Source organism: Cynocephalus volans, chromosome 6 (genome assembly GCF_027409185.1).
Source record: "Cynocephalus volans isolate mCynVol1 chromosome 6, mCynVol1.pri, whole genome shotgun sequence".
Taxonomy (NCBI): Eukaryota; Metazoa; Chordata; class Mammalia; order Dermoptera; family Cynocephalidae; genus Cynocephalus; species Cynocephalus volans.
The window spans coordinates 105,267,047-105,280,917 of NC_084465.1; the positions used below are offsets into that span (position 1 = coordinate 105,267,047).

General features: G+C 44.0%; 1 protein-coding gene across 9 annotated transcripts in view; it reads left to right on the plus strand.

Annotated features, from left to right (window-relative positions):
• CLEC16A (C-type lectin domain containing 16A) overlaps window positions 1-13,871 on the plus strand; it is a 218,284-nt gene that overhangs the window by 9,696 nt on the left and 194,717 nt on the right. For 6 of the 9 annotated variants that reach the window (XM_063101247.1, XM_063101243.1, XM_063101245.1 and 3 more), the window contains exons 2-3: window positions 5,764-5,892; window positions 9,618-9,751. In XM_063101247.1, the coding sequence (XP_062957317.1) occupies window positions 9,637-9,751 (115 nt within the window). In that variant the 5' untranslated portion in view covers window positions 5,764-5,892; window positions 9,618-9,636. Of the gene's footprint in view, window positions 1-5,763; window positions 5,893-9,617; window positions 9,752-13,871 lie in introns of those variants that run through there. The other 3 variants (XM_063101249.1, XM_063101250.1, XM_063101251.1) reach the window with 2 other exon arrangements.

A 13,871-nucleotide genomic window follows, 5' to 3' on the forward strand; every position in this document is an offset into this window, starting at 1 on the left:
CAGTCTCCAGGCGTTTCAAGCTCCTAAGCTCGTCTGTAAATGTAGAGTTTGTTAATGTGCAAGGGTCTGATATCGGGACTCTACATCAGCAGAGCTTCTGTTGGGAATATGATCATGCTGGCTCTTTTCTAAAGAAATGGAGTAAGGATCAGTTGTAAGGACTTTCCTTAATTTCTGATACATATTTTCATGCCTTTTTGGTTTGTTTCATGCCTGTTTGGTTTTCTCGTATGTCAGGCATTCATAACTTCATGCAAATGCTTGGCTAATAAAAGTGCTGTTCATTTCATTGTTTGTATTTTCTGTGCTAGAATCATTATAGTAATGGGGTTAGGAGTCAGACTACCTGGTTCTAATCCTGGCTCCACCTATGCTGCCTCTGGACTCTGGGCAGGTACCTCACCGCCCCAGAGCATCACCCTGCAGGGTTGTTGTGGGGATAGATTGCAACTCCAGCAGCAGTCATCTCTGGGCAATGGCATGATAGACAATTGCCATTTCTCTTTTTTTGTTGTTGAAGTTTCCAACCTCCCTAAAATGAGTGTTCCATTTATCCTCAGAAAGTTATTAAACTGTTTATATCTCTGAGGTGGTTGAATTGATTGATCTTCCAAAACTCTGGAATTCGTTGCAGCATTAAAATGTTAAATCTTAATCTATTCAATGTTTTCCCCCCAGTACATATGAGCAAACGTATACTGAGTGTCTTTTCCTAAAACATTACCTAAAACAGTGTGCCAGGGTATTGTGGGGACAAAAAGATGAACAAGGTGAAGGTGTAACCATCACAGAGCCTTAGAGTTTGAGATCTAGTGGGTATTTTTATATACCAATGTCTTAGTCCAGTTTGTGTTACTGTAACCGAATACCAGAGCCTGGGTAATTTATAAAGAAAAGAAATGTATTTCTCACAGTTCTGGAGGCTGAGATGTCCAACATCAAGGTGCCAGCATCTGGTGAGGCCTTCTTACTGTATCATCCCACAGCAGGAGGCAGAAGGGCAAGAGAGCAAGTGAGAGAGGAAGGGGCTGAACTCATCAGGAACCCACTCCCGTGATAACAGCATTAATCCATTCAGAGGGCAGAGCAATCGAGACCTAATCGCCTCTTAAGGGTCCCACTTCCCAGGACTGTTGCTGTGGGAATGAAATTTCCAACACATGAACTTTGGTGGGTACATTCAAACCATAGCAACCAGCAACAAATCTTTAGAAAATTAATATTTCTAATAATACTATTTACAGTAGCATTAAAAAACATCAACTATCTAGGAGTAAATCTCATAAAAGATGTGCAAGACCTCTATCCAAACATGGAAAGAACTGTAAATATCATGTTACACTATTGTACAGAAGTCAGTTCTGTCCAAATTTAGCTATAGATGTAGGGCAATCTCAAAGGAATTCTTAGCAGGCATCTTTGTGGAAATAGAGAAGGTGATTTTTAAATGTATATGGAAATTAAAAGGGCCAAGAATAGCCAATATAATATTGAAAAAAAAACAGAAGGAAAGAAGTTAGAAGACTTACATTACCACATGACAAGATTTATTATTAAGCCTCAGTAATCAGACAGCATAGTATTGGCACAAGGGTAGACAAATTGATCAACTAGAGCATCCAGAAAGAGACCCGCACATGTGGTTACCTGATTAACAGCAAAGGTGACACTGGAGTGCAGTACAGATATGAGGTCCTTTTTGGTAAATGCTGGTAGGCCAACTAGATCTCCATTTAGAAAAAATTAATTTTGGCCAGTACTTCATACCATACACAAAAATCAGTGCCAGATGTACACTAAGTCATAATTGGAGGGGTGAAACAATAACTTTGTTAGAAGAAAACATCATTTCTTCATGACCTTGGAGTAGGTAAGGATTCCTTAAGCTTTATGCAAAAAAAATACTGTTCAAGGGAAAGATTGATAAATTGGATTACATTAAAATTAAGAACCTTGCTCATCAAAAGACCACTAAAAAGAAAGTGAAAAGGCAAGTCACATCAGAGAAAATATTTGCAATACATATATCCAGTAAAGGATTTGTATTTAGAATATGTAAAGAACTCCATCAAATAGATACAGAAAAATCACTCAGCCTCATAAAAAAATGGGCAAAAGACTTGCACTGACACCTCACGAAGATCTTCAGATGGTTCATAAACATGTATGAAAAGGCACTCAACTTCATTAGTCATCGTGCAGTGAAACTCCAATGTGATATCACCATGCACCCTGTGGAATGGCTCCACTGAAAAAGGCAAAGGACACCAGTGCTGGAGAGGCTCTGGAATAAATGCAGCTCTCAGACTGTGCCTCCAGGCCGTGGGCAAGCTACTGAACGTCCCCAAGCCTCAGTTGCTGTCTTGGCCTGTGCAGTGGTCACAGTGCGCACGCTCCCAATTTCCCATGAGTCTGAGGCTCATGTGAAGCTCTCACACAGAGCCCGGCACATGGGAGCTCCTAGAATCTTCTTTTCAGGACTTACTACCCTGCCCTTTCCTTGTCTGTAACAGGATCCTAGTAGTTACTAGGATTTTTTTCAGAAATTATTTAAGGAAAGCAACAACAGTAATAGCACTTGTGTCATATATAGTAACTGCCAGTTAGTTATCTCTCTCTGTACATAATAAGTAGGTACTAAAGTATTTAGGTACTCTTGCTGCTCCCATTTTACAGGTGAGAAGATGAGGCACACAGAGAGGAAGTAACTTGCTCAAGATCACCCAACTCATAAGTGACGGAGAAGGGCTCAGACCTGGCATTCTAGCACCAGTGTCTGTAATTGACACCCATACTCTGCTGCCTCTCAGGAAATGACCCAGACTTTCCACTCCCTGCTCTGGTTTCTCTGGACCTTCCCGTCATAACTCCTCCCTTGAGGTCCCCTTTCCCTGACTGTTTGGATCCAGCCTGATCTCTCCTTCATAATTTCCTGGAATGGTCTTTGTGTAACTTAGTAATGACATTAATAATGGCTTCCACCATAATGATCACAATATAATAATAGCAGCTAACCCTGCTTCTATTGAGATCTCACTCTGTGCCAGGTGCCATGCTGGGCTCTTTCTATGCATGATCACATTGCATCTCTGGAACAACCCAGAGACTGTTACCTGAACTGCAGAGAGGTGAGGTGCCTTGTCCAAGACCACAGTTAAGAAGTGGCAGGGCCAAGGATCAAGCCCAAGTCCCTCTGACTCCAAAACCTGAACTTTTCACCACAGTTCTATGCTGTCACTTGCTGTGTCTGACATTTGGACCCTTGGTTATGTTCAGTCTTATTTGCTCTGATCTAACCTATGTTCATGAAGACAATTCCCTGCCCCATTTGGCATTTATTGAGTACCTGCTGCATACCAGATATTTTGGACTGTGTTGGGGTCACCAAGATCAATAAGATGATGTTCCTGACCTTGAGTAAGGGAGGCAGATCATTGCAAATCAGGGTGGTCTACGCAGTAGCAATGTATGTGAGTACAAAGGAGCCAGTGAGGCGGGAACAGTCAAGTTCATGGGGGTGGGGCGGGAAAGCTTTCTTTAAGGAAGGCTTCACCAGGAGATGCCTGAGCTGGATTTTGAAATATGAGTAAGAGTTTGCTGGTTGATGAGGGCAGCAAGGGCGTTCTAGGCAGAAAGCCCAGGCAATTGAAGTCAGACCTGGTACTAAAGATTTTAAACTCTTTTGTCTTTGTTGGGGGTCTTCACAGCAAACCCACTCATCAAGGCCACTGCCTCCCACTGGGCCAGGAGCATGATGTGTGATGCTAATGGATGTCATCTGCACACAAGACAGTTCCAGAGTGGGGGAAATCTGCTCCTTCCCTATACTGCCAACAGTGCCTTGTCTCTGGCAGGGTGTTGGGCTCACTGTGGACCACGTGGAGAGTGTCACTGATAGCCACAGCTGGAGTGGTGCAGTGCTATCAAGCTTCAGTGGGATTGGGGCCCTGCACCTAAGAGTCTGGTTCAGGAGGTCAGGGGTAGGGAGCAACTCAAACAGGTGATTCTGTTACAGGAGGTCTATGAACCCACCATTTGAAAAACTCTGCTCTTTGAGCCTCTTGGGCAAGATGCACTTGAGGCAAGATGGAGACATGCAGATTTATGAGTGGGTGCTCCTGTGATCATCCCAGGGTGGCTCAAGTGCCATCGAGTTGCCTTATTACAGAGGGATAAGGCATGTGCCCCCACGTGCAGCCCTGTTGGTAGATTTGGGCACAAATGGTGGAGGATTTATATTTTTGAAGAGCTATTCTAGTTATTGCATGTTAAAAATTGCATGCAATTTCTAGTTAATTAAATTAATTAAATGCTTATACTGTCTTTATGGTTATGTGTCTTATGGTTATACTGTCTTTAAAATATAATAAACAGTAGCAAAATTAATAAATAAACTCCAGCCTCCTTAAGCAGCAAATTTCTCCTTATTGTTCCATTTGCAAAGTTCTACCTATTTATATCTTACCCATTTTTAGAGATTGTAGGTGGGATAATCCTATCTAATCTTTCCCTACATTGCTCTCACTGACCCCCATACCCCCAACCCCCAAACTGAAGGTGGCCATAATCAAGAAATCAGGAGGTGACTTTGCCTGAGTCACTTTCTCTTGGTGTCTGCTTTTCCTTCCTAAGCTCAAGGCTCCGTAGGACCAGCCCATGGCTCACTTGGGAGAGTGTGGTGCTGATAACACCAAAGCCACAGGTTCGGATCCCTATGTAGGGATGGCTGGTTAGCTCACTTGGGAGAGCCTGGTGCTGACAACACCAAGTCAAGAGTTAAGATCCCCTTACCGGTCATCTTTTAGTAAAAAAAATTAAAAAATAATAAAAAAGCCCAAGGCTCCCTTGATAGGTGAAGTTACCTGGATCTGTGGGCCCTGGAGAAGCCATTTTCAAAGGTGTGCCAGGCAGGACTCCCAGAGCATTTTCCCAGGCTGCTGGTCCCCGCACTGCTCAGGACTGGCCTCGGCGATTCTATTGTCCTCCCTCACCACTAGCAGAGATGCCTTGAGGACTGGACTGTGTCTGCCTGTCTTCTGTCCCAGCAGCTGGCTTCCAGGCCTGTTTGGAAGGATGAAGTACAACACAGTAGCCTTTCAAGTCCATTTAACTCTGAATTTAACATTCTCTACTCAGTAAATAAGATCGTTGCCCCTGGACATTTGTGCCATAGGTTCTGATGGGCATACTGCATGTTAGGGAGGATTATGGGCATTCCAAGGGTAATCTTGATTGCATGTGATCATTGTCCCAGACACTGGCATTGGGACCCACCCTCCCTAAGCCATGCCTCCATCTCTAAATCTCTGCATCAGCCTGGCCGTGGGGCTTGGGTGAGGCATTCAGCCCTGAGCCTTATGTCTCCATATGTTCCACTGGCATCAAAATCACCAGGGAACGAGTGAAACAGGCTAATGCCTGCTCTTCCCTTGGTTCTGCTAAATCCAAATCTGACTGGGCTCCTGTAGTCCCTACTTGATCCAGTTCTCCAGGTGATTCTCTTGCACACTGAAGTTTGAGAATGGCTGTCTTCAGGAATTGGTGATTCTCTTGCCTCAGTTTGGGTTGGCATGTCCCTAGTTGTTTACCACTTCAAAGAATTGTCTACCATTTTTCTTGGCTGGTTGAGTTATCTAATCTGAATGGGAAATTGTGCTAGCAGAATCTGAAAAAGTGCTGCTGCACTGCCACTGAAATGTTGCTAATGGTTGTTGAGCCTGACTTTCATTTCATTTTCATTTCCCCTTCTCTCCTTTCTCTCAGGTATCTGTACCATGTTTTAACGAAGAACACCACAGTCACAGAACAGAACCGGAACCTGCTGGTGGAGACCATTCGTTCCATCACTGAGATCCTGATTTGGGGAGATCAGAATGACAGCTCTGTATTTGAGTAAGGGTTTCTAATAATTTCTGTTTTTTGATTCTTCTTCCTTTAGATGTTTTTCTAAATGTATACCGTGAGTCATTCCTGATGATGTCAGGATCTGACACTAATTTGGTCTTGCCGAGATCTCTATCTCTCTACATAAAATGTCCTTGAATTGTCTGATTATCTCTCCAAAGGAAAGAGAAAACATCCTGGGTGGTTAGATACAAAGTGAACAGAAAGGACCCTGCCCTGGGTTTACAGTTACTGTGAAGCTCACAGTTACTGTGTTTGCTGATGGCCAGGCACAGGGCCGAGCTCTTGATGAGATAGTCCAGCTAGGTTTCCCTCAGGGTAGAGGTCCTGTTGGTATCCCCATTTTTGCTCAAGGACGCACAGTAATAAGTGGTGAAGCAGCGGCTCATACCCAGGGCCCGTGAAGGGGTTTCTCTCCATCCTCTCCTTCCTAGATAAGCAGTCTTAGGCCAAGCTCTTTATCTTCCTGAGCCTCAGTTTCTACATCTTCAAAGGAGAGAGAGAAAGTTCCCTGCCTAGTACAAAGTAGGCACTCAGTAAATGATAACAAATGATAAAAACAGGTGTGCCTACTGGACGATTAAAAAGCAAAAGCAGTAAACCATGAACTGTCTCCTCAGTAGACCAGTCAGTGTCTTAGGGCAGAAGGATTTGGGATTGGGTTCTGACAACCACCATGACAGATTTTCTATATAATCTCAATTACAAATATAACCTCAATTGTAAATATTGAAGCCACTTTTAAACCCCATTTAAAAAAAATAAAGGTGTTCCTTTTCTAACCTGGCTCCTTATTAGATATCCTGAATTGATTTTCAGGATAGATCTATATTTTCATTGGTAAGGTTATCTAATAAAGCTACTTGTGGAAAATGTAAACTCCCTACAATGCATACCTGTGACATTGGCCATGATCCCCAAAGGAAACATGTGAATATAAACTGAGGTGTTGCTTATAAATGAGACTAGCTTCCTTTAAGGGTCCGTGGGGAATTTGTTTGTTTGTTTGTATATGTTTTTGAAGATGAGAAAGACCCTTGGGTTAAAGATTAGAAACTGTGTCCCCCTGTACTAGAATAGACTTTTTCTCCATCCATCTGTCATCTTAGAAAAACTGTGGAGCTCTTAGAGCTCCCAGTGATTCTTATGGCTGCCCAACAGAATCCCCAAGAAAATTTTGTTTTCAGTAAGTTTTTAACTTTTTTGAATGATTTTAGATTTACAGCAAAGTTGCAAAGATAGTATGGAGAATTCATATATACTCTCCACCCAGTTTCCACCAAATCACTGGGGTGCATTTGTCAAAACTAAGAAACTGACATTGGTACATTACTATTAAGTAAACTCCAGACTTGATTTGGATTTCACCAGTTTTTTCATTAATATCCTCTTTCTGTCCAGGATCCCATCTACGCTGCTACAGTGCATTTTGTTGTCCCATCTCCCCAGTCTCCTTCAGTCCGTGACAGTTTGTCTTCCCTTTTTTTTATGACTTTGGCAGTTTTGAGGAATACTGGCCAGGTCTTCTGTAGAATGTCCCCCAGTCTGGGTTTCTCTGATGTTTTTCTCATGATTAGACTGGGGTTAAGGGGAAGAATGCTGTGGAGGTGAACTGCCCCATTGTCCCATCATAGAAGGGTGCTCCTGATGTCCACACGACATTCCTGGCGATGTTAACCTCCATCACCTGGCTAAGGTGGTGTCTGCCAGGTTTCTCTACTACAGGGTTACTTTTTCCCCTTTCCCTACGCTATTCTTTAGAAGAGAATCACTAGGTCTAGCCCAGCTTTTCAAGAAGAAGGGATGGGAATTAAGATCCACCTTGTAGAAGGGGGGAGTATCTACATATATTATTTGAAATTTTTCTGTATGAAAGATTTGTCTCTTCTCCCCCATTCATTTATTTATTCAACCATTTTTTAAATATGGACTATGCATGGATATTTATTTTCTACTTTGGGTTGTAATCCAATACTATGTTGTTTATGTTGTTACTCAAATTGTTCCATCTTTGGCCATTGGGAGCTTTTACGGGTTGATTCCTGTGTGCATTTGATCTGCTCCCATCCTTTTGTTTTTGAGCTTTTCCTTACTTCCTCATACTACAAAATGCTTCAGGCTCATCTTGTATTTTCCCTGCCCTAGCACTCGAACCAGCCATTTTTCCAAGGAACCTCCCACACCCCTTGGGAGTTTTTTAAAAATTCAGGTTCCTCCTGGGCCAGCCCCGTGGCTCACTCGGGAGAGTACGGCACTGGTAGTGCCAAGGCCGTGGGTTTGGATCCTATATAGGGATGGCCGGTGCGCTCACTGGCTGAGCGTAGTGCAGACCACACCGTGCAGAGGGTTGCGATCCCCTTACTGGTCAAAAAAAAAAAAAATTCAGGTTCCTGGATTTCACGCTAGACCTACTGAATCAATCCTTTGGGCAAGATCTAGGAACAGACTTTTTAACAAGTTCCAGAGTTGATCACTGTGCAGCAGTGAGTTTGTTGGTGGTATTTGGGAGTCACTGATTTGTACAACCTGAAGCAAAGGTAGACAAAATAGGTCAAATGACAGAAATACTCTGGAAGTCAATTTGAATGGTGTTTATAGACAGACAGGCTCTCAAAATCAGAGTTGGATCTTTTTCAGGTTATATTTATTCATTCATTTACCCTTTCATGGATTCAAACAGAAATTATGCAGCAAGTGCCAGGCCCATGATCCTGCCACTGTGGAGCTGACAGATGAGGGGGGAGAGACTCAAAACTAAGTCAATCAGCAGACACACATGGCTGCAGGAGTTTCTTCTGAGCTTCCCACATGAGAGATTATCTAGCCTTAGCTTGAACACAGAGAACACAAAACTAGAAACATCATTTTCTTCCTTTAAAGAAAGGCACTAAGCAGTTCTGTTTCCTTTTCAAGACTAGAAGAGCCAACCTATACCCCCAAAAGCCAGTGCTCCTAGGCTGCATGCAGACAAGTGTCCTGTCCAGAACAAGAAAGGTGGAGCAGACTTGGGGACTGGTTAAGGTACCTCTACCACATCAGCACCTGTGTATTTCCTTCCAGTTCTTTTCTCATGGAAAGCTACAAACTCAACAATTTAGAAACCAAAATTCACTTAATATTTAGCATTATCATAACTCTTTGCAGGAATTCCAGTTGTTGCTTTTCCACTTTTTAATTTTTTTGGCAGCTGGCCTGCACAGGGATTGAACCCTAAACCTTGGTGTTATTGGTACCACACTCTAACCAACTAACTAAACAGCTAGCCATAGTTGTTGCTTTTCTTAACACTCAAAGATGTGCAGAGAAAAGGAAAGAGACTTAGTAAGGAAAACTAAGGATACAAAATATTTGATGGAAAATGCTGCTTGTTGGATTTACAAGCATAGTTTACCACGTGACTGTTCAGTAGATAAAGGTCTTTCCCATTGTGTCAGAAATCTAGTTCAGTGCTTCCCAGAATCAGCACTGTTATCTCGTTTTCATTATGGAAAGAGAGTTGAAAGATTGCGTGTTAACCTTGATGGAAGATGGCACTGTGGGAACTGGATGGTATGGAAGCAGAGGCCACACATGTGGTGTGATCTGGCATCTCTACAGATGCTTTTGTGGTGCAGGGGGGAGAGGTCTATGCACATGTACTGTGAATGTAACCAGAGGATTTCAGTTGTCATGTGTGGAGCCACACCACTGATCCTTTCCTGTTCTCTCCCCAGCTTCTTCCTGGAGAAGAATATGTTTGTTTTCTTCTTGAACATCCTGCGGCAGAAATCCGGCCGCTATGTGTGCGTTCAGCTGCTGCAGACCTTGAACATCCTCTTTGAGAATATTAGTCACGAGACCTCACTTTGTAAGGACATTCCTTAACATTTGCCTCTGCACTGCTGGGTGTCAGCAGGGTGTGGTTTGGGATTGTTTTTGTTTGTCTGTGCTTACCACGTATTAGTCTGCTCAGGCTGCCCTAGCAAAATACCACCTATTCGGTGGCTTAAACAACAGAAATTTGTTTTCTCATAGTTCTGGAGGATAGAAGTCCAAGATCATGCTACTATAAGCATTGGTTTCTGGTGAGGGCTCTCTTCCTGGCTTGCAGACAGCCACCTTCTTGCTGTGTGTGACCTTTCCTCTGTGTGCGTTTGTGTATGGAGAGAGAGAGAGATCTGGTGTCTCTTCTTTTTTTGGCTGCTGACCAGTATAGGGATTCAAACTCTTGGCCTTGGTGATAAAACACTGTGCTCTAACCAACTGAGCTAACCAGCCAGCCCTCTCTTCTTATAGGGATACCAGTCTTATCAGATTAGGGCTCCTATCCTAAGGACCTCATTTAACCCTAATTTCCTCCCTAAAGGCCCTATCTCCAAATACCATCACATTGGGGGTTAGGGCTTCAACACATGAGTTTGGGGGTGGCAGGGGGAACACACAATTCATTCCATAACACTGTGTTTATCCCTGTGTATTGGGGTACTGTGAAGGGCTAAGAGAGGGTTCCCCTCTGAATGATTCTGGGGTGTTTGCATTTGTTCTTAATGACGTGTTATTCAAGAGTTGGGGTCACTAAACAATCAGCCAACGGAATCAGCATTGGGAGAAACAGGGTGAGAAGTTGAGTAAGGAGCAGGAGAGGGTGTGGCTTTGGCCCCACCCTCTCCTGCTCCAGTCCTGCTGCCCAACTGCTGCCACTAAGCCCATGTTTCTTCATCTGTAACTGCCACCCCTGAGAGGCAGATGGTGTTGTTGCCTTCGTTTTAACACCGAGAGAGTTTGAGTCACTGGCCCAAGGTGACAGCCTTGGTAAGGCCAGAATGGAGAAGGGGTTTCAGCCCAGGTGGATTAGCTCTGTGGTCCTGAGCTGGGGGTGCTTGTGACCCCTAGGTCACAATTGGCAGTGTCTGGGGACATTTTTGGTTGTCACAGTCCAGGTGGAGGAAAATGCTACTGGCATCTGGTGGGTAGAGGCCAGGGAAGCTGCTAAACTTTCTGTAGTGCACAGTTCGGCCCCACAGAATGACCCAGCCCAAAATGTCAGTAGGACTGAAGTTGAGAGGCCCTGGTTTAGTTCCTATTCCTCGCGCTTGACCACTAGCTTTATCATTCTAAGACGACTGCACCAAGCCCCAGACCCTGCCTGCAAGAAATAGGAGAGGGGGAAAAAAAAAAAAGTAGAGGAGAAAAGACAGATTCAAAGGCAGGTTCTAGGTCCCCAGGACAGGTTTGAAGAGAGTGTTGGGTGGGTGGAAGGAGGCGGAGATGGTGGCATTCTTTCTCAGGGGCAAGGAGGGAGAGGAGGGAAGAGCTGGCTAAGATGGTGGTTCTCTGCAGTGGCCACTAGGTGGTACTGCTGTCTCGGAGACGCCTTACATTTCCTGATGACCACAAGTTAACAAATGTGGGTTGATTCGTGTCTCCCCTAAGTGGTTTCCCTTGTTATCAGCTTCTGTTTCACTGGATATGAAACGAGTGCAGTTTCTGCAAGCTCTGAGAGGGGAAGATCCAGCTCCATGGCGCAGGCCCTGGACTCAGACCGAACCAGCTCCTGGGCCCTGTTCTACCATACACTGCCCATGTGTGTCCTGTGAGTTAATGCTTCTGGCTGCAGTCTGTGCATCTGTCAGGCAGAGATAATAGTAGCTGGGGATAGAGCAGTTTAAGGAGTAAGTATGAGAGTGGGTGTGCAGAGCTTAGCATGGGGTCTATGGGGGGGAAGTATCCACACAATTGGTTTTATCACTTAATGCAACCTTCTCAGTGTCTCTTCTCTGGTAACCCTCTCTAAGCCCAGCTAGGCACAAGGCTACGGATTAAAGATGGGGTTGGAGCAATCAAAAATTCTGGCTTTTAGAGGGTTTCTTTGGATCTCATGGCTTTTCTTTTTTAAAAATTATGTATATTCAAGGTGTACAACTTGACGATTTGATATACATATACATAGTGAAATAATCATCACAATCAAGATAATTAACATATCCATCATCTTACATAGTTACCGTGTGTGTGCATGTGTGTGTGTTTGTGTGTGCATGCATGTGTGTATGTTGAGAATACTTAGGATCTACCCTTTTTTTGGGGGGGCAGCTGGCTGGTACAGGGATTGAACCCTGGACCTTGGTGTTATCAGCACCGTGATCTAACCACCTGAGCTAACTGGCCAGCCCAGGTCTATCCTCTTAACAAATTTCAAGTATGTAGTATAGTATTGTTAACTATGGTCGCCCTCCTATACAGTAATTAGATCTCTGGAACATATTCATCTTACATAACTGAAACTCTGTACCCTTTGACCAACATCTCCCCATTTCCTCCTCCCCCCAGCCCCTGGTAACCCCCTTTTTACTCTCTGCTTCTATGAGTTTGACTGTTTTAGATTCTACATGTAAGTGAGATCATGCAGTTTGTGTGGCTTTTCTTGTACTGGGATCAAAAAGGTTGAGAAACCCAGGTAGATGCCCTTGCTTTACTGACAGTTCACCAGAGCCCTTTTGTAAGCCCTGCAAAAAGGGCAGAAATCACTGCTTGTTTACCAAACTTGGATTTGAAAGGAGTGAGAAGAATATATGACCTTTGTTTTAATTTTTATCTTTTAATCCTAGAAAGAAAATGTCCCCTTTATAAAAGAACAATAAAAAGCCAAACATTACAAAAATAAAGTCAAGTTTTTGCAGAATCTCACCCTGACAGTTCATTGTAAACAAATAGTTTTGCTGTTTGCTTTCCTTTTTCCCACCCTCCCAGTGTATCCTGGATCTTCTTATTTGTTCCTTTATGTAACTTTCTGATCTGGTTTAAGAGCTGCATCTTGCTGTGACATAATCTATTTAACCTGACCATGGACATTTAGGTGGTTTCCAGTTTTTCACTATTACAAGCAGCCATTTCACAAATGCACCTGTTGCCTGTTGGTTTGGTGACCTAAGTGACAGAGGCCCGAGAGACTAAGATTACTACAGACTCCCGGGTTTATTAGAAAAGGATACCACAGAAAGTCAGCTACACAGTGAGGGGGTAGCAGAAAAATCCCAGCCAAATAACAGAGGCACTTCCACTGCCCCCATGGTGGTCCCCCACCACCCACAGACTCATCTCTTGAAGGCCCTGGAAAAGTCCCCGCATGGAGCCCGTGGCTTTTCCAGCTCCAGAGTGCTGCTGAGAGACTCACAGTTGCACATCTGAAGCTGCCAGCATAGGCATCTGTGCTGCTGGTGGCCCGGAAGCCACTAAACCAGTCACAACAGGGCTCAACAGGGCATCCCAACAGTCCCTTCTCCTGTCAGCCCATTACCCCTCCCCAGTTGTCCCCAACCACAGCCAGAATGACACAGAATGAGAGACCTGCTCCAGGCATCAGATTCACCTGGGCTGCATGTTACAATTCTAGGTGGATAAACAAATTGTAGACTGTTCATAGAATGGAATACTGTACAGCAAAAGAGAGGGATGAACACTACCACCACATGCAGCAGTGTGGGTGACTCTCAGATGTGGCCATGAGAGAAGGGGCCAGGTGCAGGAAGCATGCATGCCATCTGATTCCATCTGTACGAAGTTCAAGAACAGGCAGAACGAGTCTTTGGTGATAGAAGTTAGAATAGGGGTTGCCTTTGGGAGGGGGTACTGACTGGGCAGGGGCGTGCAGGAACCTGGAGAGCTGGAAGTGTGCTCCATCTAATCTGGGCAGTGCTTACACGGTGTAGATTATATGTAAAAAATCATCAAGCTGGACACCTAAGGTCTGTGAGGTCTATATGTGTATGTTACATACATACATACATGTACTTAAAATACATATATATTTACACATATATCTAGGATATGTGATACATGTGACCTCATTTTAAAAAACATTAAGATTCTTAGGATCCCACCCCAGACCCACTGTTCTCCCATGGAGCAGGCCCCAAGTGCTGCCTTAGGAGTTGTTATAATCAGGAGATCTTGAACATAGGTCTTCTAAGACTACAGACTTCATGGCC